A 25604-nucleotide genomic window follows, 5' to 3' on the forward strand; every position below is an offset into this window, starting at 1 on the left:
GAGAGAACAAGCAACTGAAAGAAAGAGATCACATTCCCATCCGACTCCTTTGTGTGGTAACTTAAGAGTAACTCATTTCCCACAATACAGTAACACCAGAAAAAACCAACCCCCCAACAGAATAATTATTTTTAAAGGTTTAAATATTTTAATAGATCAAGTACTATTCTACTTCTTAGAACAACCTACTTCCAGTACAGTTAAAATGGTTTCTAACATTGTAAAATATTTATTTACAAAACTGGTTTATGCAACAAACTTTTTTTAAAGTGAGATTCATTCTCTGTTCATTAATAAACTGTACTCTATACTCTTATTTCTTATTCTGGGGAATACATTCATTTCTCCACATAATGTATGGGTGCCGTACATAGTGACAATACAGCAGGATTTTCCACAGGAGGTGGACTAGGTTTTTTATATTTGGTGAGTGTTGGTGGGATACGTGTCCCAGTCTTCCACATTTGGTGGATATCATGGTGAGATCATAAATAGGCTGTGACATGTGGTGGCACCAGCATTGAAAAAAGATAAAATCATGACACCCCCCTTTAAAGCCATTTATGTTGGTAGCCATTACTGCATCTTGTGATAGTTAAACTATGCGCTGTGTGAACTAGTTTCTTTTGCCTGTTCTGAATCTCCCACCATTTCCTTCATTGTATGTTCCTGAATTTCTAGCATTATGAGAGGAGAAAAACTTGTCTCTATCCACTTTCTCCACACAATGCATAAATACATAAATCTCTATCATATCCCTCCTTGTTTCTTTCTAAACTAAAACCCGCAAACGTTGTAACTTTTCCTCATAGGGGAGTTGCCAATATCCCTTCTGAGAAGAGCGATGACAACTGTACGCACTATTCCAAGTGTGGTTGCACCACAGATTTATATAAAGGCATTATGAGATTGGCAATTTTATTTTTGATCCCTTTCCTAATGATTCCCAGCATGGAATTCACTTTGTTCACAGCTGCCACACATTGGGTTTATGTTTTCATTGAGGTAGTCACCACAACCCTCCTGGTCAGTCACAGCTGGCTCAGATCCCATCAGTATATATGCAAAGTTAGGATGTTTTTTGCCCCTTTTTTCCCTTTACACTTACACTGAGCTGCATTCTCCATTTTATTGCCCATCCACCCATTTTGGAGGGATCCTTTTGGGCCTCTTCACAATCCTCCCCCTCTTTTTTTTTTTACCTACCATGAATTCTGTGTTGTCAGCAAATTTTACCATCTCGCTGCTCACAGCTAACTCTAGGTCATTTATGAACAAGTTAAAAAGGATTGGTCCCAATACAGATCCCTAGAGAACCCTATTTCTTACATCCCTCCATTCTGAGAACTATCTTTTTATTCCTACTCTCTGCTTCCTGTTCTTTAACCAGTTAGCAATACATAACAAGACCTGCTGCCTTATTCCCATGACTCCTAGGTTTACTCAGGAAGCTCTGATGGGGGACTTTACCAAAACCCTTTGAAAGTCCATGTATACAATGTCTACTGGATCACCCCTATCCACAGGCTTATTAACATTCTCAAAGAACTGTAAAAGGTTAGTGAGAGGACTTATCTTTTCAGAAGCCTTCAAGCCATGTTGATTCTTTTTTTTTTCTTTAAGCAAGGCTTGTTCTGTATGATGGATAATGTAATTTTTAATAATGCTTTTCATCAATTTATCCAGAACAGATGTTAAGTTAACCTCCCTGTAATTTCCTTGATCCCTCCTGGATCTCTTTTTAAAAATTGGTATTGCATTGGCTGCTTTCCAGTCCTCTGGTACTGATCTTAGTGGCAAGTTACATATTTTTGTTAGATGGTCAGCAGTTTTATGTTTGAATTCTTTAAGAACTCTCAGGTAGAAACCATACAGTATATTCCAGTGTATGCGATCGACTTTATAACATTATCTAAACCCCCGAAAACAACAGCTTTTCAGTGCTTCCATTGTTGCCTCTAAATAGTCTGACTTCATATACGGCCAGTTCACACATCACAGTGGCAAATCGTGGATTAATTGAGCTGCTTCCATTTTCTGTAAACAACCTCCGATCACCCAACTGGAGGTTGTGAGCGTGACATGTGAACACAGACTGACGAGTTGTTTAGGGGTTAAACAACCCAGCAGTTAACCCAACAAAAATCCATCAGTCTGGGTTTGCACATCACATTCTGTTGTTTATAGAAACCGGAAGTGGTTCGCAGGTGGCATGCATTCCTGGAAATCCTGAGTTAAACAACCCATAATTTGCTGGTGTAACATGTGAACCAGGTCATAGTCTATGCCTTTCTTCATGCTGTCTTTTTAATACAAGCTTTTAAATGCTGAAAAATCACTCTATTCCTCTTTATTTCTTCCCATTTGTACTATTTTCAACACTTCCCCAAGTTATTTAATATTTTTTACATTTCATAGAATCATAGAAGGGGCATATATGACCATCAAGTTCAACCCCCTGCTCAATGCAGGTATCCTACTCAAGTTATCCCTGACAGGTGGCTGTCCAGCCTCATCTTGAATGCCTCTGGTGTGGGAGAGCCCACCACCTCCCTAGGGAATTGGTTCCATTGTTGTATTGCTCTAACAGCCAGGAAGTTTTTCCTGATGGTCAACCAGAATCTGGCTTCCTGTAACTTGAGCCCATTATTCCGTGTCCTGCACTCTGGGATGATTGAGAAGAGATCCTGGCCTTCCTCTCTGTGATAACCTTTCAAGTACTTGAAGAGCGCTATCATATCTCCTCTCAGTCTTCTCTTCTCAAGACTAAACATGCCCAGTTCTTTCAGTCTGTCTTCATAGGGCTTTGCTTCTAGTCCTCTGATCATCTTCATTGCCCTCCTCTGAACCCTCTCCAGTTTGTCTGCATCCTTCTTAAAGTGTGGTGCCCAGAACTGGACACAGTACTCCAGATGAGGCCTAACCAGTGCTGAGTAGAGGGGAACTAGTACTTCAAGGGATTTGGAAGCCATGCTTCTATTAATTCAGCATTTGCCTTTTTTGCAGCCACATCACATTGCTGGCTCATATTCAGCTTGTGATTGACAACAATTCCAAGATCCTTCTTGCTTGTAGTATTGTTGAGCGAAATATCCCCCATCTTGTAACTGTACATTTGGTTTCTTTTTCCTAGGTGCAGAACTTGGCATTTATCCCTATTAAATGTCATTCTGTTGTTTTCAGCCCAGCACTCCAATCTATCAAGATCACTTTGAATTTTGTTTCTGTCTTTCAAGGTATTAGATATCCCGCCCAATTGTGTGTCATCTGCAAGTTTGATAAGCATTCCATGCACCTCCTCATCCAAGTCATTAATAAAAATGTTGACAAGCACTGGGCCCAGGACTAAGCCCTGCGGTGACCCGCTCGTTACCTCTCCCCAGTTTGAGAAGATCCCATTGATAAGCACCCTTTGAGTCCAGTTCTGTAGCCAACTGTGGATTCACCTGATAGTTGTTTCATCTAGCCCACTTTGAGCTAGTTTGCTCATCAGGATATCATGGGGCACTTTGTTGAAAGCTTTGCTGAAGTCGAGGTATATGATGTCCACAGCATTCCCACAGTCCACAAGGGAGGTTACTTGATCAAAAAATGAGTTGTTAGCTAATGGCTGTCAATTCACGAACCTGTATTCTATCACGAAATAATATTATAAATTATATCACATGTAAATAAAGTCAAGGTTTTTTATTTTTGCTTGTTTGATCTGGAGTGTATCATCCCTAAATTTTAAAAAGCATTAATTCACACACATACAAATAGAGAATACATGGAACAGAACATGGAGCAGCTTGAGATTGATAGGCATATAATTACTTTGAATGAGTTCAAATCTCCAGACCCAGATGAACAGCATCCTAGAGTAATAAAAGAACTGGCAGAAGAACTTTCACGCAACCATGTACGAATTGTATGCATTCTTTTTTTTTTTTTTTGCAAAGGACACAACTATAAAAAGTTGTGCATAATTATAGTTTCAGAAATACATGCAACTTTCTATATTCCAAGTCAATTAAAAATGACAAGTGTGACAAAAGGTAAAAATAGCCCTCCAAAGGGCCCTATGTTTGTATTTTAATGACTGGATTATAAAATCAGAATTGCAATTGTGAGACAACCATTACTTTATTAGAGGGGACATAATCTGCCAACTTTAATTTTAGACAGTGGGATTGTGCCCTGGGCATCCAATCCCAATCGGATGCTTCATGCTTTTCTTTCCCATGAGACACCAGCTTTAGTGCTCTCTTAAGAGGAAGGACTGGATCATTAACACAGCTAGTCCCATCATATGCAAAATGCAGTACCAGCATTAGATGTCAGAAACGGATAGTGTTTCTACCCTTTACAAAATAGTCACCTTGGGAACAATTTCAACTGCTAGACACAGATACACACATCAGAATCTTTGCTGGCAGGTCAGGCATACCTATCCAATGGTCATGTTGTGCCAATGCCATCCTAAAGTAGCCACCATCGTACCAGGAGAATAGAAAGCACAAGAATAGCAGTAGAAAGAAAAGCTAACAGCACCCCTACAAATTCTACCTCCGCTCCTCAATCACAATGGTGTGCACAGATGACAAACCCATTAGCCATGAAGGGAAGGCATTAAATAACACACAGCAACAGCAGGAACAGCATGATTATGTTTTCCTCTCCAGTACATACCACTTACACAAATCCTGTATGTCTCTGTTCCAGCCTTCTCCCATCAGAGACTCCCATGGCTCAAAGATAAGGAGGCTTACATGCAGAACCCAGTCTCCTGAAAAGGTTGGAGTCCTGATGATATGCCAATGATTTCACACAGACCATATTCAGAACACTGCGCTGTGTTACAAAAACAATCTTTTTGTGGTGGCGGTGGGTGGGTTGTTCACAAGGAAAAGAAAAATGCACACTACAGGAGGCAGCACCATGACATTTGTTTATTTAACATATTTGTATTTTGCCTTTAAGTCTTCCAGATGGCTAGTTCAGCGGGGAACAAGGTGTGAATAAGTCTCACCCCTGGGAGATAAAAACGGCAAAGATGATCTTCTGGGTTTCTTGCCGACAACTGCAAAGTTGCATGGAAAAAGGAGAAAACCCACAAAGCCCATTCCACAGCCCTAAATATTTACCATGCATCCGTAAGAGCAGACAGAAAAACAATGCATGATGAGATCTTTGTAGCCCAAGACATGCCCTCTTTGCCCTTCTCCAGTCCCATTATGACCAAGCCACATATATCAGAACTAAAGAAACTCTACATGGAGCTCTAGCTCTGTGAAACAGCGCAAGTATAGCACACAAGATCCCAGGATCAATTGCTGGCTACAGGGCCCCAGGAGAAAGAGCTGGGAAGAGACACACATGAACACTTGAAATAGCGTAGAATGAATAGTGCCAGAACTAATGATGAGTCATAACTTTTATTAAACAGCATTATTTGTGGAGTAAGTTCTGACAGTGTCATAGAGGAATGGTGTAGTCAACCTTTTGTTTTTGCAGGGACCCTGCATCTTTAAAAGCAGTATGAAAAACAAAGGAACAGGTCCAGCTCTTCCCACCATGGTAACTCCATGCTGGGTTATCCTGTATCAGTTATACTTTGTCTTTATGGCCTCTGGAAAGTCACAGAAGCTCTCCAAGAACAAAAGGATGGCAAACAAGACAGTGGAACGCCTTGCTTCCCACTGGTCAGTGCTGCTGTTGCTGTTGTAGGCCTTTGCTTGTGGTCTCCCTGACACTGCAAGGTGGGAATGATACCTGCTTCTGCACATGTTGGATGGCTTCCTAGTTGCCTGTGGAGAGACATAGGGATAGTGAACAATGACTGGTTTGACAGTTCCAGTGATGAAAATACTCACGAGGGATTGCTCAGGACTAATTGAGAAAGGTTTTTTGTCATCTAGGCACCCTTCTACTCTTCATGCCTGCTCTCCCATGGGTACTCCCCTGATCGCAATGTTTAGAAATTCACAATGTAATCATTGACCCAGTACTCACCATCCAATGTAGGAAGCTTACACTGGAATGCTTGTCTGCATTACTTGCTCTACTGTGTGCACCCCATCTCTGGTCCTGCAATGAAAAAAACAGACCATGAGTGTTCAGCTAGTAGTGGCAGGAGCACTTGGTTATCAAAAGGTGGCTGCCTCCCCATTCTTCTCACTGGAGCATGGTGACCGCTTAACCAGGAAGTAGAGGTTTGTTGGTTTTCTGCAGTATTTACTTACGCTTTGCCTCTTATGTAGGAAACACTGCTACAAACTGCTGAGTAATGAACAGCTGTAAAGCCAGCTCACTCTTATCCAATATTCAAAGGTCAAAGGGTGACACTCGGTGGCTGTGGGTGTTTGATAGTGCTCTGCACACCCATGTCTTTTCTTGGTGGGGAGGAATGGAGGACATGCAGGACATCTGCTTTGCAGCACTGTCTCCCCCTCTCTATTACGTTGTCTTCCCTGGCTTACCTTATTTGAGTGCTTTTTCCTTGTAGTCACAGTTGCAACAATGAAACTGAGATTCCTGGTGGGTGTCTGTGGAGTCCCAAGGCAGAGTACCTGTAGGGATCCTGAAAAGGCAAGCATTATTCATCTGTCCTTCACTTTTTTGTATGTTTTCCTTGGTTGCTGCATGTTTGGTGTTTGTGCGAAATGCCCATCACCAAAGCCCCCATTTATGTGCTCCTAGCTCAACATGGTCGATGTCAGGGTGGACACTGAGCCCATAGAACCTCAGAGCAGTTCTGATTCTGAGGAGGAACAGCCGTCCGTGGGAGAGGAGTGCGCTCTTCCCTCCCAGGCCCTGCAGCTGGCAAAGATTCCTCCTACTGGCATTCCAGACATAGATAGCAGCCCTGGGAGTGAAAGAGCATGGGAGGAAGACTGGCTGGATGCTCGACGCAGAGAGTGATGAGCTATGGAGGGTGTGAAAACGAGGTGTAGCGCCCGTTTGGCGCGCAAGCAACGGTCGCATCCAGAGAACCCAAGAGAAAAGGGGAGGGACTCTCCCTAGCCCATAAGTTCAGGGCCTGCAAGTGATTCTCGTTCAAACGGGGACCAACTGTTTCCAACCCGGGGCATAGATTACTCTGCTGTTCATAGCTTAGTCGCTGGTGATAGAGTTATTAAGTTGTAAAAGGAATAAAGCCTTGAAAAGAATTATTTGTCTGTGTCTGGAGTTGACTACTGGAGTAGACTGAAAGAGGCCGGCTAGGGCCTCCTGACAGTTGTAGAATGATGTAGCCCCATGCTGTATGCCTACACAGAGGAGACCTCGATATAAAATATTTCTTTGCTGGATCTTTTATACTTCTGATGATGTACCAGGATTGCTTGCAGAGTAAGTTGGAATCCTAACCTCAATAAAGCTGTGGGGACAAAGGCAGAATATCTAGGGCTGTTTGAGGTCTTCAATGGGCCTTATGCCACGTCTTTTGAAAGCTATGCTGTTGTCAGGGATGAGACAGATCCCTGACTGGATAAGAGTTATGTCAGTGACAGCTTCTGCTGGTGCAAGAATATGACAACACTGGTATAATTTCTTTTCAGTAATGTTGTACTCTGCCAGACCAAGGAGATTTACACCATGAGCCTATGCTTATTTCCTCAGAAGCAAGTCCCACTCTATTCAATAGGCCTTACTCCCAGGTAAATGTGCATAACACTGCAGTCTTAGTTGCAATCTTATGCTATGTAGAAAAGCATAACTCAAAGATAAAATTTGTCTGTATGTTACTTAGAAGATATACAAATATGTAATATTGAAAAGCGTTAAATATTAATATCAGAAAAGAAAAATATGGGCAGGTTACAATTTATGTAATAATCAAATATTTTGTCCAGATAATAGAGGATAAATGGGATTTTTTTAAATAAAAAATTGAGGAATAGGTAATTTCAATATAAGCATCATTTTATAAACATAAACACTATAATATCTTAACACTACTATATATAATACATTGCACACATGGCACACACACACACACACAGAGATGTGAGAAACACTCTCTTCCAGCAGAGGGCATCTTCTACACACTTGAAAATCTTCTCCTTAGTTGTGTGGAGACAGTTTTGTGTAAACTAGAAAGCAAAACTGACATTTAAATAGAAGGATGGGTGACGCCCAGCTCTGAAAATGGTATTTAGCTGTGTCCTGTTACAGTAAGGGGTCAATCCTTCAAGACCCTCCCCTATGTAAGTAATGTAAGCAATGCTGGAACGATTGGAGCTTGAATGGCATTTACACAGAAGTTACTTCTGGTGGATTATGGATTTGGAACCAGATGGCTAGTACAGCATGTTAAATCTTAGGCTTATATGAGCAATCATCAGAACGTAGGTCTGAAAACTCAAGGTCACATATGCTTGCCTAATTAGAGGGAGAGGGAAAAGAATGCTGCGTTACTGACAGCATGCCATTCACAGTTGACAAGAAAAGTAGAACCTGGTGCAATCCTGTGATGTACACCGTTTACATACTGGTTTGGGAATAAACTTCCTCAAGGCCAATAGAAAAAGGAACTGCCCAACGGAACTGGATTAACAGGTTTTGCTGCCAGGACAGGGGTACTTTAAAAGGAAATAATTGTGCAGCTATATCTGCCTGCATTATCAAACGCATCATATGCTGCAATGTCCTCATGGTGCCATTGGATGAAGTGAAATTTAAATAGTCTTCTACCCAAAGTTATGTTCTGACAGGGTAAACGTGACATTCTCTTTTGAAAATTAGCCAAAAGCCATATTGCCAAATTAAATAGAATTTTTATTCTTGATTCCGAACATTATATATGCTTTTCCCACTTCTGTTTTCATTCATAGACACAGACATCTCAGTGTTCACCAGCATAATCTATTTATTTATTTTCATTTCTATACCACCTAATAGCCAAAGCTGTCTGGGCAGTTCACAAAAATTAAAACCATGAAGTACAACATAAAACAATATAAAATATGAAAGCTTAAAACTACAATATAAAAGTGCAATATTTCAGTTCTACCTTTCTTCCCTGTACACTTTTTGCCATGCTCTCCCAAACATGTTGCGTGCCTGTTCAGCCCCAGCTGACCTTAATAAAAAAAATAATTAAGATCTAGTTCATGGAAGCTTTTTCCACACATACAACAGAAGGAGGTGGTGGAATAGGCTGTACCACTTCAGATTGTGTATGTGTGGTGTATGTGTGTGTTTTAGCATGTAAAAAGCTTCCCTTTAAGCAGAGAAAGCAGCACAGTGGATGGGGGCGGGGAGTTCTGGGCTAGAAACATTCTCCCTCATATGCTTTGGTTTTTACTTGCAGCTAGTCTCTCCCCCTGCCCCCCTCCCCCAATAGGGGAGCATTCAAAAATGGACTTCCCCACTAGTGACCTCAAGTGGGACAGTCCACACGTCAGCATTCTATCAACTCATTCTGCTGCATACGTAGTGGTAAGTCTGCAATAATTACAATTCTACGTATCTAGCTTATGGACAGAATCCAAAGAGCTATTTTAGGAGCAAGGTGTACCTAATAGAATTTTAATTTTTTGTTTGAACAGCCGATCTTCACATCATTATCACAAATTGCTTCTGAAACTCCCTAAATATCAAAAGGGGTGTGCTACATGGAGAGTTACTTTTACAAGGTCACGTTTTCCTTGGGCATATGGAATTAGGCATGTGGTTGCCTGGATCTTGGCCACTGTATTTTTGTTTCACTGTGGTTTTGAATGTAATTTCAGACACTATTTCTAGCATTTTAATACTACTGTAATGCATAGTGAGTCTTAAACATATACATAAATGCTGATACAAGCTTTTGTGGGGCTAAAATGCAAGGGCACATCTTTTCTAGAATCATGGTTCTTATTCTTTGCCTATGCAAATTCCCAATGTGGGCAAGCAGAAGTTCACCAGCGCTATAAATGTCTGCCCTTGTACTGATGGGTAAGCCCTTTGATTGCAATAAGTGCAACACTGCCCCTTTTTTCTCCATGTTTCTGTCAAATCTTCTCCAGTTTCTGAGTTGAATGTTTTGTGAATCAAATCTACCCGATGAGACAGTCTGATTACTGAGCTGTTGGATTTAAATTGGCATTTATTATTCCTAGTTATTTTAGTTATCTTCCCCCTGAAAATGCCCATGAAGGCCTTTTAAAAAATCAACAGGTATGCCGGTACACTATGTGTACAGTGGGGTTTTCAATGGTGAGATTCCAATGAATTAAGTTAGGCTTTTTGAAACACAAGTCCACCCCCCACACACACACCTTGAGTGCACAGAACAAGTTGCATGGTTCTTTGGAACCTGGCCAATATTTTGTCGCTACAGAGTAACCTGAAGTCACAGTAACATTTCTAAATATGCAGAAGTCCCGTTCCCTCCAGCCACCTTTTCTATTAAAAAATTACTAAAGGAAAACAGCAGAGTGTTAGAAATATATTTTCAGCTAAGCATTTTGGCTTCTGCCCTCATCAGTAGCTGTGTTACTGATACAGTTATGGTTGTTTGCTTGAGACTACTTGTTTAAAATGGATGATATTCTGGACTCGACCTTGGGGGAGCTGGGGGTCGTGACGGCCGACAGGAAGCTCTGGCGTGGGCTGGTCCATGAAGTCACGAAGAGTCGGAAGCGACTCAACGAATAAACAACAAACTTGTTCAAAGTCGTTTTAGATATATGTTCTCTTGTGTATATTGTCTGTTTGTGAGTGCTTTTATGTAAATGGATTTTAATCTCTGTATACTGTATTTTCAATGTTTTTAATCTTTGTAAACTGCTCAGAGAGCTTTGGCTATTGGGCAGTATAGAAATGTTAGTAGTAGTTGTAGTAGTAGTAGTAAGTGATAGGTTGATACTGGCTACTCTTCAACACTTTCAGTTCCAGCAAATAAAGATGTAGAGCAGCATCCTACCTATGCTGCCCGCACACTAGTAAAATGGACCAATAGCGCAGCAGGAACTTGCACTTCTTGAAACAACTTCACTGACCTGTCCTGTTCTATAACTGAGCGTTTTGGCTCAATTCTGGGGTTATTTCAGGAACCGCTAGTTCCTGGTGCGCTAGCAGCCTGTTGTTCCACTGGCACAACAGAATCAGCGGAGGTGCAACAGCAATATAAGATACTACCCTAAGAATTGGACATTTTAATTACTGTACCAGAGGGCTGCATCATAAATTCTATTACCAGGCTAGTATTACATTAGCATTGCTGACTAATACCTGGCGAAAACAGTTAGGACTGGGATGATGTATGTGCTCATTCAGTTTATCTACCATGTAATATTCAAATTAACTGAGTGTTCTGGTATCCTCAGGATTAAAAAATTATGTTGAAATGAAATTATCTTCTACACTAGATGGTGCTGTGTCACTTTCCAGAAAAGACACCTCTAACTAAAATGAAGTTTTATTATGCTCTTGATTCCACATTCTGAAATTTAGATTAGGATGTCACGCCATTTCTAAATGGTGACAAGGGCAATGCAAGAAATGAAAATAATACACCATGAAAAGAGCATTATTTCTGGCAGATATTCTTTTTCTAGAAAGTGAAATATAACCCACTTCCAGAATAGCTTCTCATCACTATTTTCAAACCAGAGTATACAGCTTTTCTAAGCAAATAGTTTCTACTATCAGTCAGTCATCATATCCCATTTCATTTCTAATTTACAACTAGAAAGGCTTTTCTTTTTATCTCTGCCTAATAAATTGAAGGTTATTGCAAAGTTCAGATGACTTTTATCAAAAGAAATATAAAATTTTCATGTTTGAATGTATACATACATTACAGGATAAATTCACACATGACACTTCTTCCCTTAGGGCAAGACCCTCTTGATTCTTAATTTTAAGGAAAGCTTAGTAAAGGGAACGTGCGCAAATTTTATATAGAGACATGTGAATGACATTTGTATACAGAAATTATCAATACACACTGGACACAATCCAGCCAGAATTAGTACTCTAATTACTCGACTAAAATGATCAAGGGGCTGGAGTAACCCCCCTATGAGGAAAGATGACAACAGCTGGGATTGTTTAGCTTGGAAAAAGGTGAGTAAGGGGAGACATGACAGAAGTCTACAAAATTATGCATGATATGGAGAATGTGGATAGGGAGACATTTTTCTCCATGTCTCATAATACTAGAACCTGGGGTCATCCCATGAAGCTGATTGGTGGGAGATTCAGGACAGATTAAAGGAAGTACTTCTTCATGCAGCACATAGTTAAACTATGAAATTAACTACCACAAGATGTAGTGATCGCCACCAGTTTGGATGGCTTTAAAAGAGGATTGGACAAATGCATGAAGGATAAGGCCATCAATGGGTACTAGACCTGATGACTATGTGCTACCTCCAGTATCAGAGGCAGTATGCCTATATATACCAGTTGCTGGGGAACATGTGTGGGAGGGTGCAGTTGCACTCATGTTCTCCTTGTGGGTTTCCCACAGGCAGCTGGTTGGCCACTGTGAGAACAGAATGCTGGACTAGATTGACCCTTGGTCTGATCCAGCATGGCTCTTCTTATGTACTCCCATTATTCCTGACGATTGGCCATGCTGGCTGGGGCCAATAGGAATTCTAGTCCAAAACATCTGGAGAGCATCTAGATGGGGAAGATGTCCTAAACTGATTTAAGTAATTAAAAAAGCAGAACTACAAATGGTTATGGATACTACTGCTGTGTAATCACTGTTCATTTCATTGTGGCTTATATGGGGCTTTTATACCACCCCTACTGTAAATGTTGAACAACAGTAGTTTTGAGTGGATTAAGACCCTCTTTTGGAATTAAGCGACTGTGATTTCTAAATACAGAAAACAAACCCCACACTATGGTAATCTATATATGTGTTGCTTGTGCACTTTGCCTGCCTGTCTGGCCCCAAGTCATCAATAATGAATAGATCTGTACATCTGTAGCACGACCAAGTGTTGTGAGCTTGTCAGGGATTTCTGAAAATGAACAAAAACACCAGTTTGCCATTTGATTGTGTCTTCTTTAGAAAAAACCCAGCATGTAAAAAAAAACATTGGATTTTTATTTTTTATTTTATTTTTTAAGAAAGAAAAACATTTGAAACCCTTTAAGTATTCATTTATCAAAGGAAAGCACATGAAAAGCAACAGAAAGGAAGAAAGATGAACTCAGCAAAACATTGTGACCCTGAAGAGAATGCACAATATCCTTTTCTGTAATATAATTCAAGAAATTAAAAGCTACTTGCTTCTAATGAAGCCAAGCAGTGATTTAATAGATGTGAATTCAACAAGACGTTTTTGAGTTAAAGGTAGAAATACTGCCTCACATTTGTGAGAAAAGCAAAGGGGAAATTATTGTGATAGACATCATGCAAAAAGGAAGACCAAATTTACTTGTCCAGAAAAGCAACCAATTCATCAGTCTTCCAAATTAAACCTCTGCTCAAAGACAATTTAATAAATGCAAAATCCTAAAGGTGAAAACACAAAAATGATAGACATTACCAGCAAAAATTGATATGTATCTCTTGCAACTTCCCTATCTTTATCCTAAACATATTTCCATAGATATCACAATTGTAGCATTCCAAGAGAGATTATCTCATGTTTTACAAACAGAATGCACCAGCTGGTACCTTACCAACCCATATCCCCTGGGAATAAGCATAGTTGTGGATAACTAAATTTCTACAGCAAGCACTCAAACCAAACTTATTGAAATCCCAGTGTAAATCCAAACCTTTGTTCCTTTTTTGTATTTGAATAAATTCCAAGCAATGTCTCATATTATGTTTTCATAGTGTTAATCTTCTGTAGTCTCAGTGCTATTGCGCTAGGAGGATCAACACTCCTTTTCCTGTGGGATTTCAGATGATATATAAAAGCTAACAGTCTAATTTTCAAAAGGGCTGCAAATTGACTCCTTTTGAAAAGAATGAATTTACAAACACACTTGAATAACTGAATGAAATGCAGTACTTCAGACTATTATGTCTTGTTATACTATTTATATGAAAACATTAAGTGCCTCAACAGCAACACACCTAGAATTTACTTTTTTAAGTATACTTTTATTCTCAGTAAGGACTAGGAAGGCAATCCAAAATGTGCATTCATACCAGTAGTTTTTCATGTGATCAGCTTCCAAAAATTGTGAGGAGATAATGCAGTAAATTCTACACCAAATGATCTGTCACTATTTGTGCTTGTAATTCAGTGTGTATGTGCGCGCGTGAGAGAGAGAGAAGGAGAGAGAGTTTGTGTAAATGCTTTGGAAGAACTCTGCCACTTTCTCTCTTCCTGGACATTGCCCTTCTCCCTTTCCTTCATTATTGGGGACTATTTACTGAGAATTTGTGGTATTGTATTCATACACTTATTCCCCATGGATCCCTTGTTAATTTCATCTGCTAATTTCTTTTAGCAGAAGCTACCCCTGGCTAGTTCCTGATGCTACATCCCAATCCCATTTCAGGTCTCTGCTCTGCCTTCAGCAAATTGAATCAAATTTCTTTTAACTGCTCATGGTAGATGAACACAATTACACACATTCAGTGTTTATTCACAATATACACACCCTGCAGCTTCAGGATAAAGCACATATATACAGGAAACATGCAAAGATTTGAACTGAAAGACAAACATTATTTTTAATATTAATAATTATTGAGGGGGCAGGCTTAAAAGGAAGCAACCAAAACAGCGGGCTGGATCCAGAGACGTGAGAGCAAAACTCTGCTCATGCAATGGGACTTTCCTCCCCATTACAGCTTCCTGGAAAGCCCACCTAAGGGCTGGGCGACCCTCTGAAATGGCATGGGGTGTATATGCACAGTGCTGCAGAAGGAGCCAGAAATTGGGGTGGGGACTTTCATGAGCATAAGTACCTTCTGCTTGCATAAGTGACCTACTTAATCCAAGCTAGCGTGTCTGGAATGCTATATTAAGAAAGATACCTTGGAAGGTAGGAACTCTCCTCACCCATGAGCAAACCTGGGAACAGACAGAAGAAAGGGATCAAAACCGGGTCTACTTTAACATCCATGGAAGCAAATGCCCAAGAAAGCAAAAAGCTCATTCATCCCCCAACCCCCAGGAAAGGTTTTTTTTAGGAGGGCACAAGGGGCTACAGTGGGAAGGAGGATCAGGAAAGCCCTGTTGCATGAATGGGTTCCTCCTTATGTAACTCTGGATACACCCTATCTTGTTGTTACCTGCATTTGGGAACTGTCTAAAATCTCTAAATTTTATTTCCTAACTTTTGGTCTTCTCAAGTGAAATGTCCCTTTAATTCTCACATTATAAACTCATTAACTGCTCTAGTTAAGCTCAGAACTCCACTGGCCATTTCCCTACTTTTAAAACTTCATATTCTGAGGACATTTCTATAATCCAGTACATTCTCTTTTCATTTCTTTTTGCAAACCTAGGAACCAGCATTAGTCAAAACTACGGGACACTACTGTCCTTGTGGTGTCACCTCATTTGGTGTGTTCATACTTGAAAACCACATACAGCCCTCTGTGTTGAGTTCACAGGAGATCTATAATCCTGTCTTTAGCCTTGAAAAACATCTTTTAGAAGTAACCCTTCTTGTCTGTAATGAAGCAATTGGCATACAGTACTGTAAGAATTCCCTTTAGCTTAATGTGTGATGCATGTCCTGAGGCACTCATGGCAAGGTAGAATTTTACTGAAGACTCCTATGATTTTCTAACCAGCTAGAGGAACTTGCTTCTATCCTTGTGTTCATCACTATTCATAGACATATTGTTCTGGCATGTTGCAGGCTATAAGCTCTGCAAAATCCAGTTAATGAATCACAACATTTTATCTATAAATACAATACGTAGAAGTGAGAGCAAGTATGAGTGTGAGCTTGTGTTCAGTCTGAAAAGTTAATACAAAATATCTGCAAAACAGTTACACTTTCAGTATAATATGTATATGCTGATTTTAAAAAGTTTAAAGATGTATAACTATAATAAATACAAAATAATTGGAACTGTAAAGGACACTGTATAACTCGAGACATAGGCCTGATTCATACGTTACTGGAGTATCATGGGATGCTGCAACCTCACCATTCAAGTCATGTATGAATCACTGAAACCATGTGGGAGGTGCAGCCCATGTGAGAGATTCCCACAAAAGTGCAACTGGTTTCTGTGCATGTAATGAAATGGGAATTTCCCACATGACCCACCCTGTGATTTTGTAATTTCATACCATATCAAGCAGTGTGGGATGCAGCTATGGGAAAGCAACTACTACACTATTTGGATAATGTAGCCACCAGGCCTTGAGATTTGTTGCTATTACACAACTAATATTGGTTAATGTACCTTTTTTTAAAACATGTTTGGATTCTAAAGTTGTTGTTCTGCTTTTGCAAGGAGATTTCAGCAATTCCCACACCATTTCCAAGGGTCCCGAACTCTCAGGAACAGATATTCAGGAGGCTGTAGAAGGAAGGGGGAGAACAGAACTCTTTTCTGTTCACAGAAGGGAATTCACAATCCAAGCCATAACTTTTGTTTTTTAAAAGCTCTTCAAAAGTTTAAGTAATAGCCAAAAACACTCCCTGGGCCATGACCATGTAGCTGAGCAGGAGAATTAAGTTGTAGTGTTACTTAAAGGTGTTGAATTTCAAGGTGTCTTTGACAGTAGCACAAAATATTATACATTACCAGCTGTCTTTCCCATCACTACTGTATGATCAGCCACAGGGTAAATCATAACTGAAATCATGTTCAGTCAATTTTTAATGTTTAGAACAGAATCAGTAGAATACTGTGTATCTGTGTTTTAGACATATTATTATGTATCTTTATTCCTCCAAACAACTCCTTACTGCATAATCCTATATATGAATAGAATAAATCATGGAAAAGACCTCAAATGTAATCTAGTCCAACCCCCTGCAGATGTAGGAAATCCGCTGCTACAGCATCCCGGAGTTGCATCCAGCCTCTGCTTGAAAAATCTCTAATGAAGGACAGACCATTACCTTCTGAGGCAGCCTGTTCTACTGTGAAACAGCTTGCATTATCAGAAGTTCTTCCTTACATTTAGTTGAAACCCCTTTCTTGTAATTTGAACTTGCTGTTTCAGCTCCTACCCTCTGTAGCAACAGATAACAAATTTGCTCCATTGACTATTTGACAGCCCTTCAAATATTTGATGGGAGCTGAAGCACCAGTTTGGGGAAGCACCAGTTTTACAACAACTTCTAGCATTGACTTTTTCCTCCTTAACCATCAGTATTTTGGTAAAAGTTGAAGATGTTTTTAAAAGTTTATTTTTATTGCAAAAAGTTTGTTCTTTCTTGCAGCTCCACAATACTCAATAAAATGAGCTGCTTGCCAGCAATTGCTGCAAACTCTAGAAACCTAACAGATTCCTTCGCACAGTATTTCAGAGTGCAACCATGTAAAATTGGGGATTTAAAAAAAATACAAACAGATATATAGTAAAACACTTGCTCCATCTTATAAGCCATAAAAGTACCATAGCAACTGGAGGATAATACAGACAGACAATTCCATCAGCCAATAGTAATAACAACTTCAGCTGTCTGAGTTCAAGGAGAAGAAATTGCTTGGATGGTCTTTTAAGTTCTACACTAAGTGAAATGCTTTTATATCACCTCTGATAATGGTAATAAAAAGCCTGCTTCAAATATAATGGACTACAAATTCTCAGTAAAAAAATTGGATTGCAGGATTATTCCATTTGGTTTCACATTCAGATTCCACTCTTTCGTTAGAGATTGAGGATCAATTCATATGACTAAAACGCATGGTGAGAATGTGTACTAATTAACCCAAGTAGAGGGAATTGCTCCCAAATTCACATTTACCTTACCATTGCAGAACTGGGCTGATTAACACTGGATTGCAATCAAGAGAGTTGTGTATGTGTTTAAGTAATGACATGATTTCTTGTACAAGTAATTTGTACTTTGCCCTTCTAATCATCACACCATTTTGGTCATCAGAACTGGCTCTGAGAAGGCAGTGAGAAATTAGGAAACCTCTCCCCAATCTGTTTAATTAATTAAAAAGCAGGAATAAATTCTCATTTGGATTTAAAAGAGAGGTAATTATATCATGTCCTGAGTATGTTTTACGTTACAGCAGCTGTCATAGTAGTTAATGCAATATACTTTGTACATCGCCTAGGGTGGCTGGGTGACCAGCCAGATGGGTGATTAATAAATTTAATACATAAAAATAAACTAATAAAAATAATGCAAGAGTAAAGGAGGGTGCATAAAATAATTCTGAAAAATATAAGTGGCATATATTTTGTGCGCTCTCTCTCTCTCTCTCTCTCTCTCTCTCACTCACACACACTAATAAGGAGGGTTGAAATTCATATATTTCCTTAATTCTTGTTCTGAAACATATCCGAAGTTATTGAAAGCCCACTCACCCTACAGGCTCAATCCTTCACATTTTGAATATCCATGAACTTCTACAGTAGCAGGTGAGAATTAAGAGCAAGATGGGATTTTTAGACTCAGTGTTTTAATGTAGAGAGTAAATGTTTGCTTTGTTACAATCACTTTTGTGTGTGACAAGTGCTCTTTTAAATGTTTTCATTTCCTTCTACCACCTGCTCTAGTTCCAAATCTTTATGCCACTCTCTTCTTTATGTTGGCCATACATAAGAAATTGCCTTATACTGAGTCAGACCATTGGTCCATCTACCCCAGTATTGTCAACACAAAATGGAAACAGTTCTTGAGAGTTTCAGGCAGGCGTACCTGGAGATGCCAGGTATCAAACCTGGGAACTTTTGCATGCAAAGCATGCGCTCTGCAACTGAACTAGAGCTCCTCCACATCTTTGTTCAAAAGCTACAACGAGTAAGATGTGTGAGTCAAGCACCAATGGCCCAGGTACTGCACATGGCAAACATTGGACTGGATCCAAACAAAGTTAATTATGGCTTAGCACCACTGAAATAGGACTTAAGTTAGCCATTATTAATATCTCATCAATTTCAACGAAACTAAAACATGACTAACTTGGTTTGGATTCAACTCATTGTTTTCCTATTTCTTCAAGGGCTTATTTTTTTTTATCAAGGATTGCCCAAGTTAGGACATCCCTTCTTCAATGCATAACAATAGCATCCTCACATTTCTGTTTTTACTCTGCTTCCCACAATCTATACATTGCTCATTCCAAACTCATAATGCTGATCAGCAAATATAGGTTCATCTGCACATTTATCTTAGAATTATAATGCCTCAGGCATGTTCCGAGACAGACTGTGACCACAGTGGTCTAGGGAAGAAATAAGAGAGCCAACAGCAAGCAAAGCTAAGCAAACAAACTTGTCGTAAGTTTGTTAGCCATATTTCCAGCTGGTTTGGCCAGTACCTTGCCCACCCTGAATGCTGGGAGGCAGCTTGTGTAATCAGCCTAGACAAACTGTTGGATAAACCTGAGAAGAAGAGTGAAACTGGGCAGAGGCGTAATACAGGTGGGTCCCCATGTCCCTGGGAATCAGCAGAACCTCATTCCAGCAGTTGAACTAATTTAGTCCCTTTAAGGCAGAGTCCACCAACTGGCAGCTTCCAGTTGTGTTGGACTACAGCTCTCATCATCCCTAGCCAGGATGGTCAATGGGTACCAGATTGGGGAAGTCTTCTCTAAGGGTTAGTGCTAGTTCCCAAACCTGCTCACTCCAAAGACTGAGTTCCTGCATGAAGCAGAGTGCCAGCTGCAACAGCAAACACAGGAACAGAAAGACAGAATCACTCCAAGGAAGAGCAAGTTGAAAATACTCTTGAAAATGTCCCAACAAATAAATCCATCCCAGCCCCAAAACCAGCAATCAACTAACACATTATTGCTCTTCAGGTCTCAGGTATGAGAAGTAACATACTAAAATCAATACCTATGTACATTACTCATGAATTCTCCATTAGCACTTATTCTCAAACATCAGTCATCACTGGAGGCAAGTGGATATTCATTCCAAGAGCAACACCATCCATTTCTGTAAAGAGATATTCTTATACGTTTCTAAGATTTCCTTTCTTATAGCACAACATTATACCTACCATCAGGTATGCATTAGTACCTTGAAAACTCCAGCACACTGCAGGTGATTGCTTCTTTCAATATTCAAAAAACTTCTTAAAGCTAAGAAGTCCATTACCCATCACTTACGCTTTATCAGATTTCCTATAACAATTTTCTAAAGCAAACACTGTACAGTGCAGCCTTCCTCAATCTAGTGCCCTCCAAATGTGTCAGACTGCAACTCCCATCATTCCCAGCCAGCAGAGAATGATTGGAGTTGCAGTCCAACACATCTGGAGGGCACCAGGTTGTGGAAGGCTGGTATAGTGTGTCCCATGAGCTCTGTTTTCAGTGCACACTGTTTAAAACCTTTTCCAGCTGAAATGGTCTTTGAGCATCAGCTCTGTGCTGAATGTAAAGGCACCATTTAAGAAGATGAATGATCAATATTTTAGATAAATCCTAACTCCTTTCCTTCACTCCCCAAGAAGCTGACAGGTGACCCCAATGTGTTCCTTCACAATTATATTCACATGCCATTCTCATTAGTAAAATCTGTAATTGAAAGTTGTTGGGTTGTTTTAAATGAGTGAATTATGAAGACAAGGAAGAAAGGAAATAATGTTTTTGTTTTTTGAAGAATGATTTCAACAGTCTATGGACTGACACACAGCAAAAATATAGCTGATTTAACAAATGAGTGCTCAATCAATGATGCACTGAGGCACAGGACAAAAGCAAGTCAAAACCCATTACATTCAAGAGCATCCTTTAAATTCCACTTCAGTGCACTGACCCTGTTGCTCAATGCTAAAGACGTTACAAGTTTTTTTCGGAACCATTCCGAGAGCTTTTGTTTGGACGTTCACTCAGCTGCACCTCACAATTAACACTGCCAGACTCCTCTCTAATCAATTATTCATAGAGATTACTAGCATATCTTTTGAGCACCTTAACTTCACATCAGAAGTGTGTGAGGGGCTGACACATGCATGCGTACATTACAGAATAAAAGGCAGACTCTAGGCAGGTTTTAACGCTAAATGAGAACAAGGCCAAAAGAAGTGAAATCAACATTTTCAGTCAAAGTTGAGCTGCGGGCAAGCTGCAGGCAGTGCACAGCGTGAGAGAATTTGGCTCCAGAAAGTGCCCATGTGTTGACAGCTGAAAAAGAGAGTGTGAAGGCTTAATGGTAAGAAATGTTCCATCAATGATAATGTTAAACCTTACTTCTCTTACTGGATTTGCTAATCACCTTCACAATTCCTGGCAATCAATGACAATCACACACATACACACCACTTACAAAGCCTGATCACTAAAAATGTAATTATGGTGAGCATGGCTATGTCAAACTAAACTGAAGGAGAGGTAATATTCATAAGGAAACTTAGATAGCAACTGTGATAATAATTTAAGGATAGAGAACAAACAGAGAAATCTGGAAACCTGCCCAGTCTGTACAGGTTGTCCTAGTTAACTGGAACTTAATTCTACAGAACATGTCAGTCTATATTACAATATAATACATAAGGAATACATCTAGAGCAGAAAGACTGGTAAGACCTTATGACAGTCTTCCCTGACCTGGTGCCCTCCAGATGTTTTGGAATACAATGCCCAGCATTCTTGGCTGGGACTGATGGGAGCTGGAGTCCAAAACATATGGAGACTACCAGGTTGGGGGAATGAGGAACTGGCAGTGCTGGAAGTGTTTTACTTTTTTGCCTTCCTCTGCCCCATCAAATACACTGACAACATGTGCCTGATCCAAACAAGATTACAGTCTAAGCAACAAGCCATTACATGATGGGAGCAAAAGGCAAGATGGCTGTGAACACCACAAAAACGTCAATTAGATCATGGCTTTGCTCTATGTTTTTGGATGATCAGACCAGATACTGAATGCTTCATATACATGGTAATTTTTGTTAGAACTACTGGGTTATTGCTCAATCGAGGGCTCAAGGCCTTGGATGGTTTGAGTATAATCGACAGTGTCCGATCGCTCTCTCTCACACACACCCCTTACAGGTCCTGCATCCCTTTGTAACTTTGGGGAAGAAAGGGCAATCCTCGCAACGTTTTTTTCCTTTTTCTCCAGTGATGCTATCATTATTATTTGCCCTCAGTCAGCCATTCCAATAGTTCAGAGAGTGAGAGGGAGGGAGAGAGGGAGAGACAGACAGACAGACAGACAGACACACACACACAGAGACAGAGAGAGAGAGAGAGAGAGAGAGAGAGAGAAAGAAAGAAAGAAAGAAAGAAAGAAAGAAAGAAAGAAAGAAAGAAAGAGAAAAGCACCATCAGGACCAGAGCTGAACTTCTGGGTGCATTTGGGCATGGTGCTGTTGAAGGCCCCCTCCTCATTTGTGCTCTCTCCCACCCCCTCCCACCACTGCCACAACTTGTGAGCCTGTATCTCATTTATTACATGCAATGCCTCCTATGAATACGATTGCATGGAGAAATCTCAGTGTAAACTGGGCTGTACGCAGATGTAGTAGCAATGGCTAGCAATTATTTCTATGATTATGGCAGCTAGAAAAAGTCTCACCATGACTATGTAGAAGGCCTTGGCAGTTTATATCATCAAACAACCTCTCATTCATCACCCTGAGGTTTCCCTGCAGAAATGCATGTACATCCATACATTACATCACTTCAAGGAATGCATTCTAAGAATATTTTTTAAAAGTCCTTCTTTACTAATAGTACTTAATTCCAAGCCAAATCAAAATGTCTTAAAATGTGGGAATTAAGCCTGAGTGTCTATAGTGAGCTCACCAGTGACGAAAATCCTTCAGTCCCATCCATGTATAGTCTGCTCTTTGCCATAACCTTTTAAGATCTGAGCCAGGAATATGTCTGTCTATCCATCTGTATCAATAGGGATGCTTTTATTTCATATCTATATAATGTGTATTGTCCCACACTAATATTGATTGAAGGAACTCAGGCAAAGCAGTGTCAGCTTTTATTCCTACAGGGAAACCACTCAGCTGAATGGCAAAATGGCACTTAAGGTCAAATCAGGATTCATCTCACTTTGTTGCTAGGTTATAAACTGTGCAGAGAAAATGCAGAAAAGAAGAAACAGATAACCTTTTCAGGTACAGGCACACTATTGGTTTAAAATCCCCTCCCACCCACCCATTGTCCTGTTGGAAAGACTGGCTTTATACAGAGAAAACATTGGCAACACGGCATTTAGTATTGGAGGCAATAAACACAGGCTAGAGCCGGTTTAAAAGAAGTTCAAATCAACTTACTTTATTAGTGCTTTTATACACATCGTCAGAGAAGACTATCTAACCCTGTTTAACTACAAGTACCCCCTAAAGCTGGGTGCATGAGTGTAAGCAAAGGCATGAGACACAGTTACTTGCTTCCTCTCTGGAGAGAGCCATATGGCGCTTGCTACTCCTGGCAGAGGCAGAAGAAGGAAGTGGAAGGGCAGGGAACAGGACATAGGAACTGTCCAAGCTACAGATGTTCTCTGTCGCCCCTTGGTGTCTGGAAGCATGTAGAGTTATTCTTATTATCCAGCATGTCCCACTAACAATTCAGTGGTAAACACCTGTACACACAATGCATTATGCTGAAATGGTGGAAGCATTTAAAGTATGAAGCACACTTTTAAGAGAACAGTGAGCTGGCAATGCAAAGGCTAGTGCCACGGTAACAGGCACAAATAACTTTAAGATGATAATGAAAGTATGGATAAAGGGCCAGTAGTATGCGTGACTTTAATAATAGATTGGTTAAATTCATAGCAAATAAATAATAACCATTTTATAGCTATTAGCTAGGGATCAAACGGTTACACTCAGAATTCTGACTCTATCATCCAAGGCAGAAGCAACTGGGAAAGAGTTATCTTCACTATACCCAGTTTTCTGAACTTTATTTATTAGTATTTATAAAGCACTTACTTCTAAAAATGTCAAAGTGGTGTACACAATTCATAGAAATATAACAATAAAGACCAATACATAGAATATATTATCTACATAAGATGGTAGGCTACACAACCCAGGGAAGGCTTGTATTTTAGGGTGCAATCCTATGGCTGCTAGTCAGTGGCTAGACGGCCATAGGATAGGTTGGTTCCCTGAGAACTGACCTCCACCCCTCCTGCGCTGCCTTGTAGGCAGCGCGGAATGGCCCCATGCTCCGCGCTTGGAAGAGAAGCACGGAGCGGTGAAAACTGGGTGTTCTGGGGGTGTGCTGGGGGGGGGGGTGGACGTGCTGATCCGACGCTTCCTATGTGTCGGCCGGCATCTGCCCCCACTGCTCCGCCTTCCTGTGGCTAGACAGCCAAAATCAGCTGTCTAGCAGCGAATGCAAGGCAGCTAAAGCGCAGAGGGGATGATCCCCTCTGCGCTGTTCCTGCCCTGCCCTGCACTGTACAGGTGGTCGCCTCCGAGTTCGGAGGTAGCCACCTATCCCAATAGGATTGCGCCCTTATTCTTTTAAATATTTGTATTGTATTTCAGAGTTTTAACTGTTTGTGCGGCATTTTAGGGTGCAATCCTATGCATGTTTAGACAGAAAACATCCTACAATTTCCAGCATGCCCCAGGCAGCCATGCTGGCTGGGGAATGCTGGGAATTGTAGGACTTTTTTCTGTCTAAACATGCATAGGATTGCGCCCTTAGTCTTTTAGCTGTTTGTAATTTGTCCAGAGAATGATGGTTACTGACCAGATTAAAAATATAACAAATAAATAAGAATATGGAAAATCAAGGAGAAATATATTTGAGCAGTGCTTGGTGACAACTTGTGTACTTGGAAAACTGCAATACTTACATACTCAAGTCAAACTAATGTTCCACTTTTTCATCCAAATGGGAAGCTCAAAGTGAATTACAAACCAGTTCTTACATACAGTTTACAGTTACAAGAACCATAATATTGATCAAGGGGAGCAGTGGAAACACAGTTACTTTCATTTTCAGGTTCAACTCAGTGACAGCCCACCTACGAAAAAAAACATGTTGGTTGGAAATCCAAAGGAGGTGTGGGTTTTTAAAAAACCCGATTTCCACTAAATTTAACTTTTTACAGGTAACATATCATGGATGTTGCTGTGTGCCTGACAGATACTGCTCTTCTTGTGTAGTTTCAGGAGCTAGACAATTTCAGAATGAGGCAGTCCTACAGGTGATTGGCAGCTGGGAAGCCTAGCTGAGCTAGGATCAGCGAATGGCCTAGACCAGCCTAAGCAGCAGCTACCTCAATGATCAGGCTGAGAAGCCAACTGATTTGAAGCTTTCATCAGTCAAAAATAACCAGGTCTGGGAAATATAGTCTTTGGAGATGGTTTGCTGCATTTTTTACACTGAAATCTGGAGCTGTAATAGGAGGAACAAGCACATATTCATCCACTGAAGTACTATTTCACTGGTGTTTTTACACATTAGGCTTAAACTCTTTGAGAAGGATGAGCCCTCACCAGCTTTTAATGCAACATTTTTTTACAAGATGTTAACTCACAGTATATAAAAAGCATCTGCCACAGACCCAGAGACAGAGGGCCAGACAAGATGTTTTGCATTTAACCTGTAGGTTTAAAAAATGCAA

General features: G+C 40.2%; 1 protein-coding gene across 6 annotated transcripts in view; it reads right to left on the reverse strand.

Annotated features, from left to right (window-relative positions):
- The window catches only part of SLC10A7 (solute carrier family 10 member 7), a 205653-nt gene that overhangs the window by 83579 nt on the left and 96470 nt on the right, over window positions 1-25604 (reverse strand). For 2 of the 6 annotated variants that reach the window (XR_014792101.1, XM_084856215.1), the window contains exons 6-8: window positions 14930-14966; window positions 6462-6562; window positions 5995-6069 (exon numbers count right to left, since the gene is read on the reverse strand). The exons of 3 other annotated variants lie outside the window; for them this stretch is intronic. Coding sequence is in view for 2 of the 3 variants with exons in the window: in XM_084856215.1 (XP_084712341.1) it covers window positions 5995-6069; window positions 6462-6562; window positions 14930-14966 (213 nt within the window). In the remaining variant the exon portion in view is untranslated. Of the gene's footprint in view, window positions 1-3887; window positions 5790-5994; window positions 6070-6461; window positions 6563-14929; window positions 14967-25604 lie in introns of those variants that run through there. One more of the 6 variants, XM_084856219.1, reaches the window with a different exon arrangement.

Source organism: Heloderma suspectum, chromosome 5, assembly GCF_057233095.1.
Source record: "Heloderma suspectum isolate Gila_16-S chromosome 5, 16-S_ref, whole genome shotgun sequence".
Taxonomy (NCBI): domain Eukaryota; kingdom Metazoa; phylum Chordata; class Lepidosauria; order Squamata; family Helodermatidae; genus Heloderma; species Heloderma suspectum.